We start from the raw sequence: 26,201 nt of genomic DNA on the forward strand, positions 1-26,201 counted from the left end.
TCCCAACTAATATTATAAATGCGAAAGTAACTCTGTCTGTCTGTCTGTCTGTCTGTCTGTCTGTCTGTTACGCTTTCCCGCTTAAACCTCGCAACCGATTTTGATGAAATTTGGCATAGAGATAGTTTGAGTCCCGGGAAAGAACATAGGATAGTTTTTATCCCGGTTTTTGAAACAGGGACGCGCGCGATAAAGTTTTTCTGTGACAGACAAAATTCCACGCGGGCGAAGCCGCGGGCGGAAAGCTAGTACAAATATAAATCCGGCTTCACTATCCCTTCCAAATTCCCTCCCTACAACACCATACTTTTACTAAAAACCAAATTATGCATGCGAATGAAAAGGGTAGTAAATAAAAAGTATTTTATATACAAAACATTTAATAATTAAACATAGAAATAGAATATATTATGCTATATATAAAGTGCGCTTAAATTACGGAATGCTTGTGACTAAGGGGTGTGCCCTACCCGGTCTCTGGGGATCAGGCGCAGTTCCGAGCCGTGCTTCAGGAATACATTCCCTGGAACAGGTAATAATAGAGTACATTTTCCAATAAAACCATTTGCAATCTTTTCTGACATCCAGACAGTATGAAATAGTGTTTTCTACTAGAGATGGATGGGACCACCACGGGAGGGTTTTTTTTACCCTCCTGTGTTGGTACACTATTAACTACTGGATATTTACCTATTGAGGGCTCTGGGCATATAAAGGCAGGCCCGGTTTCCACCAATGCGGAGAGGAGCGGTGCGGAGACGAGAGAAGTCTGAGCTGAGCGTAGTAGTCAGCTGTTAGTCTATTGCTATCTATGAAAGACCGCACATCTCCCCACCGCTCCGCTCTTCTCCGCATCGTTCCGCTATTCTCCGCACCGAGTCGCTGTCAAAAACTAGTGCGCCCGACACTTCTCCACTCGATCCATTTGGAAACCGGGCCTTATTACTTAAATAAGGCTAAGAACTCACGGAGCGATTTTCACCCGCGCCCGCCGCAGCTGCGGGTGAAAATCGCGCCGCGCGCTAAGGCACTGGTACAAAATGGTCGCCTGCCGATCGGGCGGTTTTCGCGCGGGCGAAAATTTATTCTGCAATTCTGCCGCGCCCGCTGCAGGCGAAAACCGCGTCGTGAGTTGTCCATTAGTTTTTACATAAGTATCTGCATTCTACAGAAGCTGCGGGCCCGCAACCACCGCGGGCGCGGGAGAAAATCGCGCCATGAGTTCTTAGGCCTCAGCCTCGAGTTAAGCGGGCAACGGGGCGGGAGCGGCGGCGGCGCGGGAGCGGGGCGGGCAACGCAGACCCGTTCTCGAAACAAGCGGGCAGCTCGCGCGGCGCTTTAGCGGCGAAGTGTTGTGTTCGGGGTTGTGTTGTCGAGATATTTGTTTTTATTCGCAAAGGAAATGTTTGAACAACGGCGACAATTTTATTTCGATTCAAATTTATGCCTAACGCTCGATTTATTGTGGGCAAAAGAAGGAGTGCGCTGCCCGCTCGTTGCCCGCTCCCGCCCCGCTGCCGCGCCGCTGTTTTCGAGAACCGGTCTATTTGATTTTACGCATAAGATCCTACCGCTCCCGCGCCGCCGCCGCTCCCGCCCCGCTGCCCGCTAAACTCGAGGCTGAGGCCTTAGCCTGACTGTTAAAAAAAACATGTAACTCTCACCGGCCGTCTGCTGCGGGTTGATGCCGATGCCGTCGTCGGTGATGATGGCGCTGGTTGCGGGCTCCACGCGGAACTCCTCCGCCGCGAACTTCAGCACCGCCGTGAACGGAGTCGCCTCGGGCACGCTGAGCCTGCAAGGATCATTATGGGTTGTGTTCGTTTCAGCCAAATGACGTCCACTGCTAGACAAAGGCCTCCCCCAAGGTTTTCCACAATGAACGGTCCTGCGCTGCCCGCATTCAGGCTCTTCCCGCGACCTTTACCAGATCGTCGGTCCACCTAGTAGGAGGCCTGCCCACGCTACGTCTTCCAGCCCGTGGTCGCCACTCGAGAACTTTCCTGCCCCAACGGCCATCGTCTCTACGAGCTATGTGCCCCGCCCACTGCCACTTGATTTTAGCAATTCTGCGAGCTATGTCGGTTACTTTGGTTCTGTACAACTAGGTTTTCCTAGATGAACATGAATAGCAAGGCAGTGGCGGATTTATACTCGATACTAGCTTTCCGCCCGCGGCTTCGCCCGCGTGGAATTTTGTCTGTCACAGAAAAACTTTATCGCGCGCGTCCCTGTTTAAAAAACCGGGATAAAAACTATCCTATGTTCTTTCCCGGGACTCAAACTATCTCTATGCCAAATTTCATCAAAATCGGTTGCGAGGTTTAAGCGGGAAAGCGTAACAGACAGACAGACAGACAGACAGACAGACAGACAGACAGACAGAGTTACTTTCGCATTTATAATATTAGTTGGGATGTATCTAATACTAAAGTCCGGTCGCCGAGCAGATAGATTTTCGTACAATGACCCCAAGCTACCCATCCTTATCGCTCGCGCGTCATTATATTGCTGTCGCGACTGTGCGACGGGCGCAGCAATGAGTGTGCGAGCGCGACAGCCACACAGTGGCGGATTTAGTTTTGCCGCCCGTAGGCTAAGGTGGGGTTGGATCTTTATTTAACTTTTATCTTTTGAAATCGAGTAAGCGTCATCTGAAATCTGCCACCCCTAGGCCGCGGCCTATTGACAGATCCAGGACTGCAGCCACAGCAATAAACGCGCGAACGATAAGGATTGGTAACTTTATACATTGTAAAAAACGGAAAGCAGTGGCGGTTTTACACTCGATAGGGTAAATATTTTTGTACTAACATTTTAGCCCAACTTTTCCGCCCTAAACTTCTACTGTGTACAGACTTAGATTAATAAAGGCGTTATTAATCTAGGCTTACAGGTAAATCCGCCCCTACTGGCGCAAAGCAGTAGGCCTACCTACCATAGATGTAAGAGGAATCGTTAATTCTCACAAGAGCGACGCATCACGTGACATATTTATTATTGTTACACTTATGTAGTCCACATATTTTATTTTCTGAATCTAGTAGCCACGAGCACGCAATACGCACGAGTATATTATTTATAGAGTGAGGATTGGGTCTTAGAGGATGTTAAAGGATTTTTCAATAACAAATAGTAATCTATGTATTACAATAAGTAGGTACTACAGTTGAAGTGAAGCATAGTACATTAATGAGTACCTATCTATTGGTGGAAATGTCCGAGTCATACCGCGACTTATCTCAAAATAAAGTAAATTACTATTTGTCATCACAAGCAAAAGTTGAGTGAGTGCAATAATAATACACATAAGTTGAAAAAATGTTGTATAAAATCCACATTTTAATTTAATTACATTAACTAAACAAAAAATTCTTATAATTACAAATAAAAAAATAAACTAATACTAATCATGATACAATATTTTCCCAGAATGCTAAATCAGATTTATTCTCATTAACAATATCAAAGAACTCATACTTTAAGTTTTCATTTGAACATATTTTTCTTACATTTCTTGCCAATTCTGAATATGTGAGGTCTATGTAGAAACATTCTGCAGACATCTGCTCTCGAAGCAGCATACCACAATCTAATAATGCCTTTACCACTATTTTAAACAACTCACTGTGCATGAGACACATCTTTAAAAAATATTCCTCATCAACATCGAAAAGATACTTCCAAAAATTCTTATGTGTAAATTTTCTGCCCTTCAAAACATCTAATAATAAGTTAACTATAGCATTAACAGCACTCAAGTAATGAATATCATCGTTAATTAAACTAACTACTATCAACTCTACCGTGTCTTGGTTGCAGGTGTCAAACATCGCTGCAAATGACTCCGGAGGGTTCTCACAACTGCTCATCTCAGACAGAAATAACTTGCTTTTCAATTCCAGGATTTTCCCTTTAGGTATCTCTTGTGGCAAGTTCCTAAGCAGGGTCTCTTTGGATGCTGCTTCTAGCATCAATTCTGTCAAACAGTTTTCTAATTTCTCTTCACTAAACATTTCAAGAAACAACTTAAACCCTATGTCCATTTGGTTTATTTTTGTATTGGAATTGATTATTTTTTTCAAAATGTACTTTGGTGGGTCAGAGAAACAACTTTTAAGGAATGCATTAGGCACATCTTGGTTACTATTCACAGTAGAAAGAAACTCATTGAGTATATTCCGCTTTTGCAGCTTATCAAGACAATTTTCAATGTGTTGAGATATCAAAAAGGCATTTTTCATTTCAGCCTCGCTTGTATCATTATTTGGCCAGTTTTCAGACTGACACAAGCTCAGAAAGTCTTGGAAGAAGTCGAGAAATTGTCGCACTACAGCTGTATCCATGATAAAGCGATGCAACTTCAACACAGAGCGCAGGACCTCAGCATCTGTTAACAGTGAACAAATTCCATTTGTATCTTTATTTGTTACAAATATCTGCATAATTTGATCATGAACTCTACGTTGAAGTTACTTCACTCGCTACTTTAACTTTACAATTAATAAAAAACTGATAAACTTACACTTTGAAGGGAAGTTTGGGGTCTGAAGTGAGAGTGATCTTGAATGTTACTTTAGACCTGAAAAGGTTAGAAAATTATATTAAATCATGAAAAAAACTATAAAAGATACACGTAAGGAAGAAAACCATAGAAAAGTATACTCACATATTTGTAAGGTAAAGGAAAATTGGGATGAATTGGAGAAAAACGAGACTTTTCTTGTTTCGTAAAGTGAAAGATCCACAATGACGTACACACAAAGTGTCAGATTTGACAAATGTCAAAGTATATGCTGCGTTCATTGCACATGAATTTAGAGTTTGCAAAAATTTATCATTGAAGGTCTACACCTACGCACTTTTCTCGGCTTCTCTGATATTATGTTGTGTTGCATTGCATTGCATTGAATTGCGCAATTTATCTCATGGTGTTGACTGAAAAGTAAAATAGAAAGATTAAATAAAATAAACAACAAGCAAACGCAGCCACAAACAGCTGACAGCAATCAGCTGTCTCCTATCACTCATGACATCTGTCATTTACGACAGCCACGAAAAAATCAATAAATTGTTTACCCTGTTTTTAAATTGTAATTGTTTGTTTAATGTTGTGAAAATGATCCAGCATCGAAATGCGGTTGAAACTCTGACTATAGTATCTTGCACTGGCACATTCTTTTCCGTCATATTGCATTATGTGTCGGACATCTCCCCCTTGACCGGAATATGGTTTCCCATTTTCATTTTCGTTGTTTTTTTCGTTTCTGTGGCTTTTAGTTTTAAGTTTCTGCAGTGGCTGTTGCAATTAAATAAACCTGTGAAATATGATTTGGAGGAGCTTGTCAAAGAATATCCTTATTTGTCATTTCTGCGGGAGGTATTGCCGTGCCCTCCCAAGAGGAAAACGAAAGAAGTCAGGGAGGATTACGATACCAATGAGTTGAGCGTGATAACTACGGTTTTGGAGCGTAAGTTGGTGTCGTCATGGTACGTGCCCTACATATCTCAGGAGATTGGCTTTCCTTTTGCATGCAAGCAAATGTTGGACCAAATGATTGGCAAAATGTTCCAGGTTTGTTACTAATTGAGCTCTGTTCATATCAGAAATGAATTTATTTTTATGAATTAAATTACAACTAAATGATTTCAATGAAGCCATAGATAATTATTTTATTTTTATTTATAGATTTGCAACAAGATAGAACCAAAAGATGTTTATGTTGACATTTGCTCCATAATGATCAGCCACTTGAAGGAGTACCGCAAGGCTTTGAAACGGCACGAAAAATCTCCCACTAGCACTATAGAATCTCATTACAAAACATCTCATCCGATATCCAACTCGGATCAGATGTTAGAATCTGCTGACCACTGCACCAATGTTNTTTTATCCCGGTTTTTGAAACAGGGACGCGCGCGATAAAGTTTTTCTGTGACAGACAAAATTCCACGCGGGCGAAGCCGCGGGCGGAAAGCTAGTAAGCTATAAGAATCAAAGCACACGATCAGTTGCGGCGGCGGTGAGATGTCGGAGCCGTGTCGCTGCGTCTTACATTGAACTAACTAACTAATGCATCGTGTACTTTGGCTCTAAAACACTTGATAGAATTGTTGTGTTTCTGATAATCAGCAGCTGTGGTTTGGCAAGAGAAAAAATTTGCCTTTCAAACATTTTTTTTTTTTTTATGTGATAGGAGGCAAACGAGCAGACGGATCACCTGATGGTAATTAAACATTCATTCAAAATGGTGTGCAGTTTTTAATTCAGACAGTGGTGATTTTACCCATTTCTAGCCAGTAGGCTATTCCAACACCCATCCAGATGTCTAACGTCCTCTATTTTTGTCGCTCCCGAAATTCCGTCACTGGAGAGAGAAAAAAATTGCGACAATAGTCCAGTTGGAATTGTCATTCTCACTAAAATGTCTCTGGGGTGGTGGCGTAGTGAGGCGGGTCGTTACATTCCCTCTAATATGGTCGAGTGAAGCGATGGCTGGTTCACTCGTCATGTCTGTGAACAGGCGCTGCTTTCGGGGACTGGTCAATCCAAGTTATTCAAATTTATGTATGCGAGTCATTTCTACTAGTATCTTAATATGTAAGTCTAGATATTAGCACGTCACTACCTTGTTTAATATACCACGCAATCTTGTATACCCATTCTTATAAGATACACCATACAAGAATGCATGGTAAATTCAGTGAACTGCTCCTGAATCGAATGTAGGACTACTACTATTTCTATTTATTTATATTAACCGGCAGACAGTGGTGACTGAGTTTGTTGCGGCGCTTCTTCTCAGCACTTGCCAAATGTTGGTCTCGAAGCGCTGGTAGGGTAAAAAGATTATGAGACATGTAGAGGCTCCTTAAGAGCAAAATGACGATTTGTAAGAACTATTTATTAGTCCAAACAAATAAAGAAATTTTGACTTTGACTTTGACTTTTGACCTTTGACTTTAACGATGAAAGTAGCGGACTGGCCGATTCGATGAGCATTTTCATAATACAGTCACTTGTCCTATTTGGTGCAGTTATTGTAATACGGAGCTTAAAATACCAGGCTTAATAAGAAACCTTGTCGCCAGGCGAGGAGGACGCCATCGAGTTAGACCTGGCCGACTCCCCCCAGAAGGAGCCGAGTCCCGTTCGCAAGGAGACCAGCCCGAAGCCCGCCGACNCTAACGTTCTTCGTGTGGTCCTCAAAGAACTGGTACCGTGGGAACTATGGGACACACCCCATTCAGAGTTGCTAGTTCGAATTCTATCTAAAAAGCTAGACACATTCATTGGGGAGACATTAGCTGACCCTGTTTGGCTGAATGATAAATTACTTACGATTTTAAAAGACGAAGAAAGTACAGAAACTGTTCCTGAAAAGGCTGAAGTGGAAACAAAAGAAGAAATACAAGAAGTTTTTAACGTTAAGGAGGAATTATCAGAACCGATTGTGGAAAAACCTACAGTGGAATCTGCGTTATCGACGTTAATTACGAATACAACGGCTCCTATTTTACAGAGACCTTTAAATGAAGAGGTTAAAGAAGAAGTAAGTGTGGCAAGTGAGATGATTGAGAGTATTGTTGAGGAAGTGCCCGTGACGACTTCAGATCCCCTTGATATCAAGTCATCGCCGATATTGAGGCAACGACGCGGCAGGCAGGGCAGGAATGAAGTTAAGATCTATGACAGAATTATTGAAGGTAGGCATTTTTTGCTTTAAAATACACTTTCTGAAATTAAACCTTATTTGTTTTCCTCAAAAATAAATTGTCATACCATGATGTAGTTGTTGCTATGTGAACTTATTCACATTTTATAATTAGGCAAGAACAGCTGATTAATTTCAAGAGATGGATGCATCTCAGGTCGTGCTTACGAGCCTTACGTTCTGCAGTAGTCATTTTAAAGAGTGTTATGATGATGAATGCTGTCAACATTGTGTTGTCTACCATCTTCGCTATCGCATCGCTACTAAAAGCTTATGACTCATGGTTGGAGTAGGAAGTGTTGTTTTGATTTTGTAAATATCAAACATGATGGTCCAAACTCCATTTACAAGGCTGAGTGTGTAAAAAGTGTGTTTCATAAAGCCACGATAACCGAACGGTGAAAGGGTCGGACTGGACGACTCATGATCCTGGGACCGCTGGTTCGAACCCGCCGCTCGACTATTGTGATGAACCCAGCTTAGCAAGAGGGGTTAACGGGACTATTAATCTGAGTTGTTCAATAACGTAAGATGGTGCAACCCAGGCTTAGTAATTTGACCGCCAACAGGCAGCGTGAAGACCTGGGAGACGGACATCGACCTGCAGTGCATCAGCCTGGGCCAGGACCTGCTGGCCAGCCTGGACGGCGAGCTCACGCTGAGCCGGCTGTGGGGGCAGGACGCCGACGCCGACGGGAGCCCCAACCCGCCCAGGCGCAAGTCGCCGCAGCCACTGTGGTTTGGTAAGTTCACATTACCCAGTATCTAAGCCTATAAAACACTTGATTGAATTGTGGTGTTTTTGATAATAGTCCGCAGGCACTGTGGTTTGGTAAGAGAAATTTAAATTATGTAACCTTAAAAACCACCTTTCATTCAATTAAATCGTTTCTGAGACAGACAGATTTGCCTCCAGTAGGGGATCCATGTACTCACATCCACAAATCTTACGTCCTCTACAATTTCCCGCCCCCAAAAAGCTGATCTTATATAAACATTCTACAGGTTCCTGACCCCCGGTAGTTTTTTTTCGGACGGACATTGCTGATGTCCATCCTTTTGCTTTAGCAACGACCCTAAGAGCGCCCCCGAGTGGGCCTCGACCCTAGGCTGTTGCTGTGCACGAGACGGTCTGGCTCGCCAATGTTGTGAAACTTACATAATAAGCCATTGCGACATTCCTTGCCAATGCAAATGGCTTCGCCACATCGAAGAAGAGGGCGCCAGTTTTGTAGGACGTTGACTACTGAAACCGGCTACGGCGACTATGCGATGCACCTGTTTGATCGCATACTTCGTTTGGAATAAGGCTCTTGGACTCTATAAAGTCCTTGAGTCATACATAGATAAGCCGTTCATACAGTTTCCGAACACCAGGCTTATTAAAAAACCTTGTCACCAGGCGAGGAGGACGCCATCGAGTTAGACCTGGCCGACTCCCCCCAGAAGGAGCCGAGTCCCGTCCGCAAGGAGACCAGCCCCAAGCCCGCCGACGCACTCCTCAAGGACCTGCAGACCACCGTCCACCAAGCTAAGACTAAGATCGGAGACCTCCAGGTCCCACGCAAACTTTCAATAGATGTGCCCCGCAAGCAATACTCCGGTGTATGTTAGAGTTTATGCACGATCTGTCAGCTTCTCTTGGCTTTTAAGTTAGTTAAGTGAATTTTTCATCACATACCCGCGCGGCTGTGTTTGAGAACTTATTCGTGAATTTACGAACGTTATTACAAATTACTAAGCATTACAATTCTCGCACAAACTAGAATCGGCAATACAACTTCGGCCCAGAACAGACGGTGAAACGAAACTGCAACTTTGTGATGATTCTGATGAATGAAACTGAAACTGAAAATTTCAAACTGGTCGCGTCATGTGTGGTCACTCAACGGACGCTATGGCAGAAACTTATATGCAACTCAAAAGTAACTAGCAGTTGCAGTTTCGTTGCAGTTGCGTTTCACGGCACCGTCTGTTCTGGGCCTTAGAATCATCGAGAACAAGTTCATTTTAGAAACAGTTTGAATTAGAAAGATGTTTAAAAATCCAGGTTCAGAATCACAGCCGGGCGGTAAACATTTCGCTATCAGATACGAAAACTTTTAGTTTCTTTGATATTGATTGGATTTTATAATGTGTAATACTTTTTCATTTTAGCTCAGTATCGGCTTCGCATTGAGGAGTTTTGCTTTAAGATCTATTTGTTGGTTTAAAATGACTCTTTTCCTCTAAAAGTTTTCCATTTCTGATAATATAATGGCATGGGAATGTTCTGTTCCACAAGATATAGATATTGGGTTGTGGTGTCTGCATGTTGGTTAACACCCATATCCTAAGATGATTTTAGTGTTAAAAGTTGTCTCGTAAATATTAAAATTAGTCATATTAAGGGTATCACGAGAATATGGGTGTTAACGGTAATGCAATATGTGGATAGGAGTCGCATGAAAAACTGTGTGTCAACTGTGACGTTTTGTTAGATTTTCTTCTTCTGTAATTTTTTAAAATAATCAAGTTTGTTATGTTGATAGCACATTAAGGTAACTCTGTGATAATTGACATCAATATATAGGCAATACGTTCTATTGTTGCATAGAAATGTATAGATTGATATGATGTCGCCTATTCTCAAAAAGCGCAGTACGATATTGCCTAAATTTACTTTAGGTAAAGAAAGACGGAAGGATTGATACCAACGAGGCATCGATGCTAAATGGAATGAGACGGCGCGCGATGCGTGCGATGTTAGGCAACACGCGTGCGCTGTCTGCATGTCCATTGATTAATAATACGAAACTAGTAATTTTTTTTATCAATCTAATAATTTTATTAACTAATCATTTTAAGACAAATATTCAGTCTTGAAAAAAATAAGAAAAATGAAAATGTACTGTTGATGATTTCTTAAAAATTTGCTGAAGGGTTTCTTTTTTATATTCTATTATCACTGATTGATTATACACACATCATTACTGAACAGGCATTGCGCTGCGTAGTGTGTAATAGCTTCATGCAGCCTATTACTGAGAGAGGTCTCATGTGCTTTTTCTATACAAGTAGCCTTCATAGATAAAGAGAAAGACAGATGTGACCTGGGAGATGTGTTTTTAAGTTTATGACATACTACCTAATACCTCCGAAATATAAATAGATGCCAAACCTCAAATCTCAAATGAAATGTACAGTTATTTGACACTAGGCAGCGCAAGGCTCTTTAGAACTAGGCATGCTAGACATTACCATAATAATATCCGCGTTAAATCAAATTCTCACGCGCTTCGATTGTCCAGGACGAAGCGGCAGGCATGATGGAGGGCCTGCTAGACTTCGGCATCGCGGGATTCAAGAAAGGCCTCCGGTTTACGGGACTCAGCGACGATTCGCAGGTTAGCTTCATCATCATCATCATCATCATTTCAGCCATAGGACGTCCACTGCTGAACATAGGCCTCCTAATGCTTTCCAAGTTGATCGATTGGTAGCGGCCTGCGTCCAGCGCGTCCGCAGGTTAGCTTATCATCTTCAAATCTTCTCACATGTATCTTGGAATCATTCTTAAAATCATCAATCATCCAACCACTAGTTGGGTTTTTATTGGCGGTCAAGCTGTAGATCCTGTCTACACAGGTGTTGCAGCGGTGGGAACGAGAGGTGGGAATAGTTCCGTGCCCATGTCATTACTAAAACTGGTAAATGGTAATTATTCTCGTACTATTAATATCTTGTGATATTAATTTCATCTCATTTCCACCTTCCATTTCGGTTGGTACAGATCAATTTTGAACTACTTTTCATACACTAAATACAGAGCTTGAAATATCTATGCATAAATATTGGAGGTACCTAATAAAAATAATTGCACTTTTCTAGGAAAAGTCCCCGTCCCATAGAGAGAAAGGAGGGAATGGTGAGAAAATGTCTCCTCCAGAAACAAGCCCTAAGGCGAAGACGGCGGCCGAGCCCAAGGAGGCGGGCTCCTCCACAGTCATACAGAAAGGTACCACAGCGAAACAATTTAAATCAAAACTTTATCATAATTATATTCTTTCGTATGATTTTTCTAAATATTGCTTACGAACCAATAAAGTTTCGTACCACGTAAACAAGCTGTTACGAAAAAAAGCACTTAAACACGTCCCAAACATAGCTTGGATTACCAACGTTCATTCATTTAATTAAGCAGTATAGTAGGTAATATTAATAATATTATTAATCTAACTACTAAAACTAAAATTAAAAAAAAATCTTAAAAAAAATATTTTTGATCAAATATGGGTACTCCACAGGCTTTAAAATTAAATGAAACATTTTCCAGAAGACAACGGTAACGGTTCAGCCCCGCAGTTAATTAAGCAGCAGAGAGTCATCTCCCAGGATAGCGTGGTAAGTTCTATTGGCTGTAGTCATTGGTTGTAGCTCTCTTTGACTAAAACTACATATACAAACTGTCAAGGTTACTTGGTTACGAAAAGTCGTCGGCAGAAGCTAGATGCGACAACTCGAAGAAAGACAAGATACATAGGCGCGTATTGGGGATTGCCTATATCCAGTGGACCGAGTGTGTATTTGTATTTCGACGAAATCGCAACTACACTCGACATCAAATAAATCGCACCTCCTGCGACAAGCATTTTCAAACGTATGCATCCCCACTTCCCACCAATATTGGCACCATTTAAAAGCCTAGTTCTAACCTTCTTTTCATCAAAGGAAAGTTTTTTACCCCAAAAATGTGTCTTTAGAAGGATCCAGAGTCTCTTCTTCAAAAAATAGGTAGTTACTCTTGAGCCAACTTTTATGGATATAAAACTGTTAAGTTGGGATTAATCGCTATCCATCTGTTAAAGAGGACACGTTAGATCATTATTTGGTTTTATAACCTTAAAAATTGGTCTAATTGATCCCAGAGGTGGGCCCAAAGTGAGGTATTTTTTCACTTCACATTTATGGTATATGTTAATCATTTATTAAGAAATTAAATGAGTTTTTTTTTAAGGATATTTATTGGGCTTTCAAATAACACCAATATTGATGGGGCACCATGATTGTGTCAGAAGAAAATCTTTAAAGTTCGCGTCGCGGAAGGTGCGATTTATTTGATGTTGAGTATATATAACGAATAACCTGATTCGGGAGTTCTAACGATGCACGATGACACAAAATCCCAAATCAAATCAAAAATATTTTATTTATTCATTCAATATTGATTCATTATGGCATTAAGCTCGCCTGTTGTACCACTGTTTTTATGTGTGCAATAAAGATTTGAAATAAGTAAATATTATTGAACAGTATTTTGGCACTTATGAGTTCGTTTTTATTAATTAACTAAAACCTCTTTACTTGTTCTTTTCCAGCCGTCTCAAGCCAAGGCGATTCCCCGCGAGCCGCCGCCGCCGTTGGGAGCTCTGAGTGATTCCCCGGAGCCCGAGTACGAGGAAGCGGCCGATCTCTCCACCAGCATCGCCAAGCTGCGCTGTCTGCTGCAGCAGCGCGCCGAAGCGGGGCCCAGGTGAGCTACTGAGCTCCTGAGCTCAATGAAAGCGCGCTGAGGACGGCACAGAAAAGTTACTGAGCTCCTGAGCTCACTAGAGGCATTCTGAGGCCGACCCAGAAAATTTACTGAGCTCCTGAGCTCACTGAAGGCATGCTGAGCCCGGCCCTAGGTGAGCTAATTAACTCCTGAGCTCACTGGAGGCGTGCCGAAACCGGCCCCAGAAAAGTTACTGAGCTCATGAGCTCACTGGAGGCATGCTGAGGCCGGCCCCAGGTGAGCTACTGAGCTCTTGAGCTCACTGTAGACGCATAGAGCCCGGCCCAGGTGAGCTAGTGAGCTACTGAGCTCACTGGACCACACGCGAGCCGTTGCCAGATGAGCTACTGATCTCTTAAGCTCACTGGCATGCTGAGGCTGGCTCCAGGTGAGCTACTGAGCTCCTGAGCTCACTACAGGCGCGCCGAGCCTGGCCCAGATGAGCTACTGAGTTCCAAGGACCACGCGCGACCAGTTGCCAGATGAGCTACTGAGCTCTTGAGTTCACTGGAGGCATGTTGAGGCCGGCCCCAGGTGAGCTATTGAGCTCACTGAATTCCCCGCGAGCCGCCGCCGCCTCTGGGAGCTCTGAGTGATTTCCCGGAGCCCGAGTACGAGGAAGCGGCCGATCTCTCCACCAGCATCGCCAAGCTGCGCTGTCTGCTGCAGCAACGCGCCGAGGCCGGGCCCAGGTGAGCTACTGAGCTCGTGAGCTCAATGGAGACGCACTGAAGCCAGCGTTAGGTGAGCTACTGAGCTCAATAGAGGTGCGCCGATACTGACCAAAAGTAAGGTACTGAGCTAACTGAGCCAACCCAGAAAAATTACTGAGCTCTTGAGCTCACTGCAGGCGCGCCGAAGCCGGTCCCAAGTGAACTACTGAGCTCTTGAGCTCACTGGAGGCGCGCCGAAGCCGGTGCCAAGTGAGCTACTGAGCTCGTGAGCTCATTGCAGGCGCGCCGAGCCTGGCTCAGAAAAGTTACTGAGTCCTTGAGCTCACTGGAGGCATGATGAAGGCGGCCCCAGATGAGCTACTGAGCTCTTGAGCTCACTGCTGTAGACGCATAGAGCCCGGCCCAGGTTAGCTAGTGAGCTACTGAGCTCCAAGGACCACGCGCGAGCAGTCGCCGGATGAGCTACTGAGCTCTTGAGCTCACTGGAGGCATGTTAAGGCCGGCCCCAGGTGAGCTATTGAGCTACTGAGCTCACTGAATTCCCCGCGAGCCGCTGCCGCCACTGGGAGCCCTGAGTGACTCCCCGGAGCCCGAGTACGAGGAAGCAGCTGACCTCTCCACCAGCATCGCCAAGCTGCGCTGTCTGCTGCAGCAGCGCGCCGAGGCCGGGCCCAGGTGAGCTACTGAGCTCCTGAGCTCACTGGAGGCGAGCTGAGGACGGCACAGAAAAGTTACTGAACCCTTGAGCTCACTAGAGGCATGCTGAGGCCGACCCATAAAAGTTACTGAGCTCCTGAGCTTATTGGAGGAAGCGTGCTGAGGCCGGCCCCAGGTGAGCTACTGAGCTCTTGAGCTCACTGTAGACGCATAGAGCCCGGCCCAGGTGAGCTACTGAGCTCACTGGACCACACGCGTGCCGTTGCCAGGTGAGCTACTGAGCTCCTGAGCTCAATGCAGGCGCACTGGGGCCGGCTCTAGGTGAGCTACTGAGCTCGTGAGCTTACTGCAGGCGCGCTGAGTTTGGCCCATAAAAGTTACTGAGCTCAGTAGCTCACTGTAGACGCATAGAGCCCTGCCAGGTGAGCTAGTGAGCTACTGAGCTCACTGGACCACACGCGAGCCGTTGCCAGATGAGCTACTGATCTCTTAAGCTCACTGGAGGCATGCTGAGGCTGGCTCCAGGTGAGCTCTTGAGCTCACTGGAGACGCACTGAGGCCAGCGTTAGGTGAGCTACTGAGCTCACTGCAGGCGCGTCGAAGCCGGTCCCAAGTGAGCTACTGAGCTCCTGAGCTCAATGGAGGCGCGCTAAGCCGGCCCCAGGTGAGCAATTGAGCTCCAAGGACCACGCGCGAGCAGTCGACAGATGAGCTACTGAGCTCTTAAGCTCACTGGAGGCATGTTGAGGCCGACCCCAGGTGAGCTATTGAGCTATTGAGCTCACTGAATTCCCCGTGAGCTGCCGCCGCCCTAGGGGCTCTGAGCGATTCCCCATAGCCCGAGTACGAGGAAGCAGCCGATCTCTCCACCAGTATCGCCAAGCTGCGCTGTCTGCTGCAGCAGCGTGCCGAGGCTGGTCCCAGGTGAGCTACTGAGCTCCTGAGCTCAATGAAAGCGCGCTGAGGACGGCACAGAAAAGTTACTGAGCTCCTGAGCTCACTAGAGGCATGCTGAGCCCGGCCCTAGGTGAGCTAATTAACTCCTGAGCTCACTGGAGGCGCGCCGAAGCCGGTCCCAAGTGAGCTACTGAGCTCCTGAGCTCAATGAAGGCGCGCCTAGGCGTACCCAGAAAAGTTACTGAGCTCCTGAGTTCACTGGACCACGCATGAGCCGTCGCCAGATGAGCTACTGAGCTCTTGAGCTAACTGCAACCGCGTTAATGCTGGTCATAGGTGAGCTACTGAGATCCTGAGCTCAATGGAGGCGCGCTGAGGCCGGCTCTAGGTGAGCTACTGAGCCCTTGAGGTCTTTGGAGTCATGCTGAGGCTAGCTCCAGGTGAGCTACTGAGCTCCTGAGCTCACTGCAGGCGTGCCAAAGCCGGCCCTAGGTGAGCTACTGAGCTCCTGAGCTCACCGGAGGCGCGTCGAGACCGGGTCCTTAGTGAACTCAATGTGGAGCTCAGAGGTCACGCAGATCTCGTCTTTTATCACCACATATTAGTGCTTATCAAGTGTTATCAGTTTGTATACTTACCTAAACTATATAAACTCTGGTCTTCCTAATATAAATAAATTAAATAAAATGTGCCCAGAGCTTCGAGTAGGTTATAGAGATGAGACGTATTTACTAGAACAGATCCACACACTAGGTATTTTACAGTACTAAGTGGCACCTATTCCAATTTTTAAAATACTTGATCCACCTAGTATTTTTTAAATTACACGATTTCCAACCCTACCATCAAAGTAATAGAGGTTATTATTGCATAATCCGTAGTCGTCCACCTAGTATTTTTTAAATTACACGATTTCCGACCCTACCATCAAAGTAATAGAGGTTATTATTGCATAATCCGTAGTCGTGTATTACGCGCACCGCGTATTTCTCGCTAAGCTTATGTGCGAACGTAGAGATTCACTCCGTCTCTGTCTGACAAACAAATTTGAGCGCAGGCAGGTGTGAGATAGGAATAGCCTGTTGAAGTATGAAGGGAGGATATCAATAAATCAACAGCCAGCAAAAACATTATTATTCAATTTCAAATTGCATTATTAATACTACGGTTGTATCTTTTCAAAGAAAATTGTATTTTAAAGTCATAATACGTGGATTAGTCCGCACTAGTCGCGTCAAGTATGGTAAATTACTACGTACTAGGTGGAATAGGTATTTGGATCAAGTATTAATAAATACTTGGAATAGGTATGAAAGCGAATAAAGGGCTAATAGCTTGGGTAGTTCATCGTAGGTATAATCCTTTCCTTTTCAATGCTTCTTTTAGTTATATTAATAGATTGTAGTCATAATACATACTCGTATACATGGATGATTGTGTTATACTTTCATTATAATACTTAGTGGAATTACTGCTTTCAAAACGTGAATTAGAACTGGCCCCATAGCAGACATTTTCCTACATCTAAAGGCCTTTTAAAATATATATTGGTTATGGCTATTGGAGCGGGTACCACTTTCCATACATTTGTGCCCATCATCCTTTACCTAGTATAACCCATCTCTAGTAGGTTAAAGACGGGCCTGACGAGATGGCGCAGTGTAAAATGTTCAAGGATATTATTCATCTGTGCTTAACAACACTGTGTCACTGGTATTTATTTATTTATATTATTACTGTACATACTACACTCGGCATCAAATAAATCGCACCTCCGCGACAAGCACTTATCAAACGTATGCATCCCCACTTCCCACCAACATTGGTACCATTTGAAAGCCTAGTTCTAAACTTCATTTCATTAAAGGAAAGGTTTTTACCCCAAAAATGTGTCTTTACAAGGATCCAGAGTCACTTCTTTAAAAAAGCTTTAGTTACGCTATAGCCATTTTTTATGACTATAAAACTGTTAAGTTGGGATTAGTCGCTATCCATCTGTTAAAGAGGACACGTGAGATATTTATTTGGTTTTATAACCATAAAAATTGGTCTAATTAATCCCAGAGGTGAGCCCGAAGTGAGGTCTATTTTCAAGTCACATTTATGGTATATGTTAATCATTGATTTATAGCCCGACCAGGAACATAAAAACCCTCGCCATGTTGCGGAAAACTAATGGTACTAATTTCTTTTAATGGCAACAGTAACTGAAAACTTCATAGACATGTCATCTTGCATGTCAATCTATTGCTGTCAAAGTGTAAACAAACTTTATTTTAAATGTGCGCAATTGATTTTGTGAATTAAATTGCTAAAATCTTTTTATAGTCGTGAAAGAAAAGTGGTTCACAATGTGTTAAAGTATTGGTCGAAGAGAAATACTAAGGGTTCGGACAATATTTTCATTGAATAATGTTTCCGACAAAGGTTGTCAAATTGACTGACATGTTTATCGTATAGTACAGTCCACTATGAAAATTAGCTGTGGTTTGTTTCAACTACACATTTTAAATTTTTTTGTCACTTTCGTGTTGAATTTTATGGAATTGGGAAAGAAGTAGGTACCGAGTTTGAAGCGTTCATGAGCAGACATTGCAGTTGAATATTCAAGTTCTGAATTTGATTATTGATGAACTAGCTTTCCGCCCGCGGCTTCGCCCGCGTGGAATTTTGTCTGTCACAGAAAAACTTTATCGCGCGCGTCCCTGTTTCAAAAACCGGGATAAAAACTATCCTATGTTCTTTCCCGGGACTCAAACTATCTCTATGCCAAATTTCATTAAAATCGGTTGCGAGGTTTAAGCGGGAAAGCGTAACAGACAGACAGACAGACAGACAGACAGACAGACAGACAGACAGACAGACAGACAGAGTTACTTTCGCATTTATAATATTAGTTGGGATAATAAAATAAATCCTACCAGCTCCATTGATGGTTTCATTTAATTTATTTAAACCAGGTTACCTATAATAATATTTTTTTGTTTATATATGAAAATATCAAATTAGCCTGTAATCCTGAATCCTGATACATAAAGTTAGCCTATTAATTTAACACAGGTACGACTGTACTCAGTGTTGCACTATCAAATGCAATTGACGCGCCTCTATGCCAGGGTTTTTATGTTCCTGGTCAGGCTATAGAAATGAAATGTATTTTTCTTTAAGGATATTTATTGGGCTTTCAAATAACACCAATATTGTTGGGTTAAAATAATTGTGTCAGAAGAAAATCTTTGAAGTTCGCGTCGCGGAAGGTGCGGTTTATTTAGAGANCCAATGTTCTTCGTGTGGTCCTCAAGGAACTGGTACCTTGGGAGCTATGGGACACACCCCATTCAGAGTTGCTAGTCCGAATTCTGTCTAAAAAGCTAGACACATTCATTGGAGAGACATTAGCTGACCCTGTTTGGCTGAATGATAAATTACTTACGATTTTAAAAGACGAAGAAAGTACAGGAACTGTTCCTGAAAAGGCTGAAGTGGAAACAAAAGATGAAATGCAAGAAGTTTTCAACGTAAAAGAGGAATTATCAGAACCGATTGTGGAAAAACCTACAGTGGAATCTGCGTTATCGACGTTAATTACGAATACAACGGCTCCTATTTTACAGAGACCTTTAAATGAAGAGGTTAAAGAAGAAGTAAGTGTGGCAAGTGAGATGATTGAGAGTATTGTTGAGGAAGTGCCCGTGACGACTTCAGAACCCCTTGATATCAAGTCATCGCCGATATTGAGGCAACGGCGCGGCAGGCAGGGCAGGAATGAAGTGAAGATCTATGACAGAATTATTGAAGGTAGGCATTTTTTACTTTACACTCCCTGAAATTAATCCTTATTTGTTTACCTCAAAAATAATTGTCATACCATGCTGTAGTTGTTGCTATGTGAACTTATTCACGTTTTATATTAAGTTAATTAATTTCAAGAGATGGATGCATCACAAATTATGCTTACCAGTCTTATGTTTAGCAGTAGTAATTTTAAAGGGTGATATGATGAATGCTGTCAACATTGACTTGTCTACCATCTTCAGCATCGCTACCCAAAACTTATGGCTCATGGTTGGAGTTGGAGTAGAATGTATTGTAAATATCAAACATGATGGTCCAACTACAAGGCTAAGGGAGAAGCCACACGGTGCAGTGCGGTCGTGGCGCGGCGCCGAAGCGATGTCGCTGCGGCGTCCTGCATATAAAAATCAATGATATGCTAGACGGTGCGTTCCGGCGCCGCACCGCAGGCACCCCGCAACACGGTGCGGTACTTACGCGGCGCGGCGCCGGAGCGATGTATATAAAAATCAATGATATGCTAGACGGTGAAATATTGCTGCGCCGCTAAATGTTTGCGGTGGGGCGCCGCACTGCACCGTGTGGTTTCTCACTAAGTGTGTGTAAAATACACTCGACATCAAATAAATCGCACCTCCCGCGACAAGCATTTTCAAACGTATGCATCCCCACTTCCCACCAATATTGGCACCATTTAAAAGCCTAGTTCTAACCTTCATTTCATTAAAGGAAAGGTTTTTACCCCAAAAATGTGTCTTTAGAAGGATCCAGAGTCACTTCTTCAAAAAATAGGTAGTTACGCTTGAGCCAACTTTTATGGCTATAAAACTGTTAAGTTGGGATTAATCGCTATCCATCTGTTAAAGAGGACACGTGAGATCATTATTTGGTTTTATAACCATAAAAATTGGTCTAATTGATCCCATAGGTGTGCCCAAAGTGAGGTATTTTTTCAAGTCACATTTATGGTATATGTTAATCATTTATTAAGAAATTAAATGTGTTTTTCTTTAAGAATATTTATTGAGCTTTCAAATAACACCAATATTGTTGGGGTACCATGATTGTGTCAGAAGAAAATCGTTAAAGTTCGCGTCGCGGAAGGTGCGGTTTATTTGATGTTGAGTATAGTTCCAAACCGCCAACAGGCAGCGTGAAGACCTGGGAGACGGACATCGACCTGCAGTGCATCAGCCTGGGCCAGGACCTGCTGGCCAGCCTGGACGGCGAGCTCACGCTGAGCCGGCTGTGGGGGCAGGACGCCGACGCCGACGGGAGCCCCAACCCGCCCAGGCGCAAGTCGCCGCAGCCACTGTGGTTTGGTAAGTTCACATTATTTAGTATCTAATACTAAAGCCTGGTCCGTGAGCACGTAGAATCCCGTCCAATGACCCCATGCTACCCATCCTTATCGCTCGCGCGTAATTATATTGCTGTAGCGACTGTGCGACGCGCGCCCGCAGTGAGTGTGCGAGCGCGACAGCAACATAATTACGTGCGAGCGACAGCTTGGGATCATTGGACGGGATTCTACGTGCTCACGGACCAGGCTTTATAAGTTATAAGAGCCAAAGCACACGATGAGTTGCGGCGGCGGTGAGATGTCGGAGCGGTGTCGCTGCGTCGTCTTACATGACTTACTTGACTTACTTTGACGTCACCCATTCTATAGTGACCAGACTTAAGGTCGCTTGACTGCAGTCACCCATCCACTTAGTGACCAGACTGAAGGTCGCTTGAAAGGTCCTATGTCCCCTAGATGGGGCAGAGGGCGTCCACAACAGTCCTCCATCGCGTTCGGTCTTGAGCTTCGCGTTTGATCTCGCTCCAGGTCTTGCCGGTTTTCTTCGCCTCGTCTGCCACAGTGCGCCGGCAAGTTTGCTTGGGGCGATCACGTTTGCGTTTTCCTTGGGGTTCCAATCCAGAGCCTGCTTAGGGATGTGGTCGGGATCCCTTCGGAGAGTGTAACCAATCCAGTTCCCTTGCGGCGCTTGATCTGCTGGTCGATCGGAATTTCGTGCAGCGTTCCAATAGCTCGACGTTGGGGATTTTCGTCAGACATCGACCTGCAGTGCATCAGCCTGGGCCAGGACCTGCTGGCCAGCCTGGACGGCGAGCTCACGCTGAGCCGGCTGTGGGGGCAGGACGCCGACGCCGACGGGAGCCCCAACCCGCCCAGGCGCAAGTCGCCGCAGCCACTGTGGTTTGGTAAGTTCACATTACCAAGTATACTATCCCAACTAATATTGTAAATGCGAAAGTAACTCTGTCTGTCTGTCTGTCTGTCTGTCTGTCTGTCTGTCTGTCTGTCTGTCTGTTACGCTTTCCCGCTTAAACCTCGCAACCGATTTTGATGAAATTTGGCATAGAGATAGTTTGAGTCCCGGGAAAGAACATAGGATAGTTTTTATCCCGGTTTTTGAAACAGGGACGCGCGCGATAAAGTTTTTCTGTGACAGACAAAAAAGCCCGCCGACGCACTCCTCAAGGACCTGCAGACCACCGTCCACCAAGCTAAGACTAAGATCGGAGACCTCCAGGTCCCACGCAAACTTTCAATAGATGTGCCCCGCAAGCAATACTCCGGTGTATGTTAGAGTTTATGCACGATCTGTCAGCTTCTCTTGGCTTTTAAGTTAGTTAAGTGAATTTTTCATCACATACCCGCGCGGCTGTGTTTGAGAACTTATTCGTGAATTTACGAACGTTATTACAAATTACTAAGCATTACAATTCTCGCACAAACTAGAATCGGCAATACAACTTCGGCCCAGAACAGACGGTGAAACGAAACTGCAACTTTGTGATGATTCTGATGAATGAAACTGAAACTGAAAATTTCAAACTGGTCGCGTCATGTGTGGTCACTCAACGGACGCTATGGCAGAAACTTATATGCAACTCAAAAGTAACTAGCAGTTGCAGTTTCGTTGCAGTTGCGTTTCACGGCACCGTCTGTTCTGGGCCTTAGAATCATCGAAAACAAGTCCATTTTAGAAACAGTTTGAATTAGAAAGATGTTTAAAAATCCAGGTTCAGAATCACAGCCGGGCGGTAAACATTTCGCTATCAGACACGAAAACTTTTAGTTTCCTTGATATTGATTGGATTTTATAATGTGTAATACTTTTTCATTTTAGCTCAGTATCGGCTTCGCATTGAGGAGTTTTGCTTTAAGATCTATTTGTTGGTTTAAAATGACTCTTTTCCTCTAAAAGTTTTCCATTTCTGATAATATAATGGCATGGAAAATTAGAAATGTTCTGTTCCACAAGTAATACATATTGTTTTAAATCAGGGTTGTGGTGTCTGCATGTTGGTTAACACCCATATCCTAAGATGATTTTAGTTTTGGAAGTTGTCTCGAAAATATTAAAATTAGTTAAATTAAGGATATCACGAGAATATGGGTGTTAATGGTAATGCAATAATAATATGTGGGTAGGAGTCGCATGAAAAACTTGTGTTTAAAGTGCTCGCACGATCAACTGTGACGTTTTGTTAGTTTTTCTCCTTCTGTGTTTTTTTATAATAATCAAGTTTGTTATCAAGGTAACTCTGGGACAATTGACATCAATGTAATTGCAATACATTCCATTGTTACATAGAAATGTATAGACTGATATGATGTTGCCTATTCTCAAAAAGCGCAGTACGATATTGCCTTTTACTTAAGGTAAAGAAAGACGGAAAGATTCATACAAACGAGGCATCGATGCTAAATGGAATGAGACGGCGCGCGCGATGCGTGCGATGTTAGGCAATACGCATGCGCTGTCTACATGTTCGTTGATTAATAACATGAGACTAGTAATTTTATTATCAATCTAATCATTTTAAGACAAATATTTAATTTTGAAAAAAAGGAAAATAAAAATTACAGTTCATGATTTCTTAAAATAAATTCAATGCTAGAATGTTATGGTGAAGGGTTTCTTTTTTCATATTCTATTATCACTGATTGATTATACACACATCATTACTGAACAGGCACTGCGCTGCGTAGTGTGTAATAGTCCGCATAAGCTACTTTCCTCATGAGCTTTTTCAATAGAAATAACGAGTAGCCTGCGAGTTTGTAACTTTATGATTAACTACCTAATACCTCCGAAATATAAATAGATGCCAAACCTCAAATCTCAAATGAAATGTTACAGTTATTTGACACTAGGCAGCGCAAGGCCCGTTAGAGTCAGGCATGCTAGACATTACCATAATAATATCCGTGTTAAATCAAATTCTCACGCGCTTCGATTGTTCAGGACGAGGCGGCAGGCATGATGGAGGGCCTGCTGGACTTTGGCATCGCGGGCTTCAAGAAAGGCCTCCGGTTTACGGGACTCAGCGACGATTCGCAGGTTAGCTTATCATCTTCAAATCTTCTCACATTGATCTTGGAATCATTCTTAAAATCATTACTGCCCATGTCATTGGCCCCCGGGACAAACTTGACCTTCACTGGTTGGGTTTTTATTGGCGGTCAAGCTGTAGATCATGGCTACATAGGAGTTGCAGCAATGGGTACGAGATGTGAATAGTCCCATGCTCATGTCATCATTGTAATTTTTCACGTACACGTGATATTAATTTCAACTAATTTATAAAAAGTCTTTTATAAAAAGGGAAACCTGTCTTTGGCTATACTATCAGTCTAAATCTTATAACTAACGTTTTCAATATATCGCTGTTGGTTTCAATAAATAAATAAATAATTCCCACCTTCCAATTTTGTCGCCGGTACGGATCAATTTTGTACTACTTTTCATACACAAATTACAGAGCTTGAAATATCTATGCATAAATATTGGAGGTACCTAATAAAAATAATTATACTTTCCAGGAAAAATCCCCGTCCCATAGAGAGAAAGGAGGGAATGGTGAGAAGCTGTCGCCGCCGGAAACAAGCCCCAAGGCTAAGACGGCGGCCGAGTCTAAAGAGACGGGCTCCTCCATAGTCATACAGAAAGGTACCACAGCGAAACAATTTAAATCAAAACTTTATCATAATTATATTCTTTCGTATGATTTTTCTAAATATTGCTTAGGAACCAATAAAGTTTCGTACCATGTAAACTGTTACGAAAAAAATATATGCACTTAAACACGTCCCAAACATAGCTTGGATTACAACCGTTCATTCATTTAATTAAGCAGTATAGTAATATGAATAATATTATTTATCTAACTACTAAAACTAAAAAAAAATATTTTTGATCAAATATGGGTACTCCACAGGCTTTAAAATTAAATGAAACATTTTCCAGAAGACAACGGTAACGGTTCAGCCCCTCAGTTAATAAAACAGCAGAGAGTCATCTCCCAGGATAGCGTGGTAAGTTCTATTGGCTGTAGTCATTGGTTGTAGCTCTCTTTGACTAAAACTACATATACAAACTGTCAAGGTTACTTGGTTGCGAAAAGTCGCGTAGTCGTCGGCAGAAGCTAGATGCGACAACTCGAAGAAAGACAAGATACATAGGCGCGTATTGGGGATTGCCTATATCCAGTGGACCGAGTGTGTATTTGTATTTCGACGAAATCGCAACTAAAACGAAAAACCTGATTCGGGAGTTCTACCAATGCAGCAATGGCGCAAAATAAAATATTTTTTCTTTTTACCTACAAGAAGGATGCTCTTGGCCTGTTTTAATATTAGTATTAATTTTGACCAGTATTTTGACTTTTATGAATTCGTTTTACTATTTCATTTTTATTAACTAAACCTTTTCCAGCCGTCGCAAGCCAAAGCGATTCCCCGCGAGCCGCCGCCGCCGTTAGGAGCTCTGAGTGATTCCCCGGAGCCCGAGTACGAGGAAGCAGCCGATCTCTCCACCAGCATCGCCAAGCTGCGCTGTCTGCTGCAGCAGCGCGCCGAAGCCGGGCCCAGGTGAGCTACTGAGCTCTCGAGCTCAATGGAGGCATGCTGAGGCCGGGTCTAGGTGAGCTACTGAGCTCATGAGCTCAATGGAGGCGCGCTAAGCCGGCCCCAGGTGAGCTACTGGGCTCTTGAGCTCACTGCAGATGCACTGAGGCCAGTGCTAGGTGATCTACTGAGATCCTGAGCTCAAAGAAGGCGCGCCTAGGCGTACCCAGAAAAGTTACTGAGCTCCTGAGCTCACTGGAGGCATGATGAGCCCGGCCCTAGGTGAGCTAATTAACTCCTGAGCTCACTGCAGGCGCGCCGAGCCTGGCCCCAGATGAGCTAGTGAGCTCCTGAGCTCACTGCAGGTGCGCCGAAGCCGGTCCCAAGTGAGCTACTGAGCTCCTGAGCTCACTGTAGGATCGTTGAGGCAGGCCCCAAATGAGCTAGTGAGCTCCTTAGAGCTCCTGAGCTCACTGCAGGCGCGTCGAGCCTGGCCCCAGATGAACTACTGAGCTCCAAGGACCACGCGCGAGCAGTCGCCGGATGAGCTACTGAGCTCTTAAGCTCACTAGAGGCATGCTGAGGCCGGCCCTAGGTGAGCTATTGAGCTACTGAGCTCACTGAATTCCCCGCGAGCCGCTGCCGCCACTGGGAGCCCTGAGTGACTCCCCGGAGCCCGAGTACGAGGAAGCAGCTGACCTCTCCACCAGCATCGCCAAGCTGCGCTGTCTGCTGCAGCAGCGTGCCGAGGCCGGGCCCAGGTGAGCTATTGAGCTCCTGAGCTCAATGGAGGCATGCTGAGGCCGGGTCTAGGTGAGCTACTGAGCTCGTGAGCTCACTGGAGGATCGTTGAGGCAGGCTCCAGGTGAGCTACTGAGCTCCTGAGCTTATTGAAGGCACGCTGAGGCCAGCGCCAGGTGAACTACTGAGCTCCCGAGCTCACTGGAGGCGCGCCGAAGCCGGTCCCAAGTGAGCTTCTGAGCTCAATGGAGGCGCGCTAAGCCGGCCCCAGTTGAGCTACTGAGCTCTTGAGCTCACTGCAGATGCACTGAGGCCAGCGCTAGGTG

The 26,201-nt window shown here is 44.0% G+C and overlaps 2 protein-coding genes across 3 annotated transcripts in view; one reads left to right on the forward strand and one right to left on the reverse strand.

Moving 5' to 3' along the window:
* Positions 1–414: 414 nt before the first annotated feature.
* Positions 415–4,821, reverse strand: Ufm1 (Ubiquitin-fold modifier 1). Of its 2 annotated transcripts, XM_028304771.1 has the most exons (4): positions 4,670–4,821; positions 4,526–4,582; positions 1,665–1,795; positions 415–523 (listed from the first exon to the last, which is right to left on the reverse strand). In XM_028304771.1, exons 1-4 carry the CDS (start codon positions 4,804–4,806, stop codon positions 453–455), a joined length of 396 nt encoding a protein of 131 aa, XP_028160572.1. In that variant the 5' UTR covers positions 4,807–4,821; the 3' UTR covers positions 415–452. The 2 variants fall into 2 exon arrangements, with proteins under 2 accessions (XP_028160572.1, XP_028160571.1); XM_028304770.1 differs by lacking the exons at positions 415–523; positions 1,665–1,795; positions 4,670–4,821 and adding an exon at positions 3,334–4,390.
* A 151-nt stretch (positions 4,822–4,972) lies between these two features.
* Positions 4,973–26,201, forward strand: part of LOC114352990 (uncharacterized) — a 33,544-nt gene continuing 12,315 nt past the window's right edge. The window contains exons 1-9 of the mRNA XM_028304769.1: positions 4,973–5,575; positions 5,690–5,880; positions 7,187–7,707; positions 8,285–8,458; positions 9,118–9,320; positions 11,006–11,101; positions 11,586–11,712; positions 12,031–12,098; positions 13,073–13,227. Of these exons, the coding sequence (XP_028160570.1) occupies positions 5,030–5,575; positions 5,690–5,880; positions 7,187–7,707; positions 8,285–8,458; positions 9,118–9,320; positions 11,006–11,101; positions 11,586–11,712; positions 12,031–12,098; positions 13,073–13,227 (2,081 nt within the window). The 5' untranslated portion in view covers positions 4,973–5,029. The remainder of the gene's footprint in view (positions 5,576–5,689; positions 5,881–7,186; positions 7,708–8,284; positions 8,459–9,117; positions 9,321–11,005; positions 11,102–11,585; positions 11,713–12,030; positions 12,099–13,072; positions 13,228–26,201) is intronic.

The sequence above is a fragment of the Ostrinia furnacalis genome, unplaced genomic scaffold, assembly GCF_004193835.3.
Source record: "Ostrinia furnacalis isolate ACB-3 unplaced genomic scaffold, ASM419383v2 OfSCF1533, whole genome shotgun sequence".
NCBI lineage: Eukaryota > Metazoa > Arthropoda > Insecta > Lepidoptera > Crambidae > Ostrinia > Ostrinia furnacalis.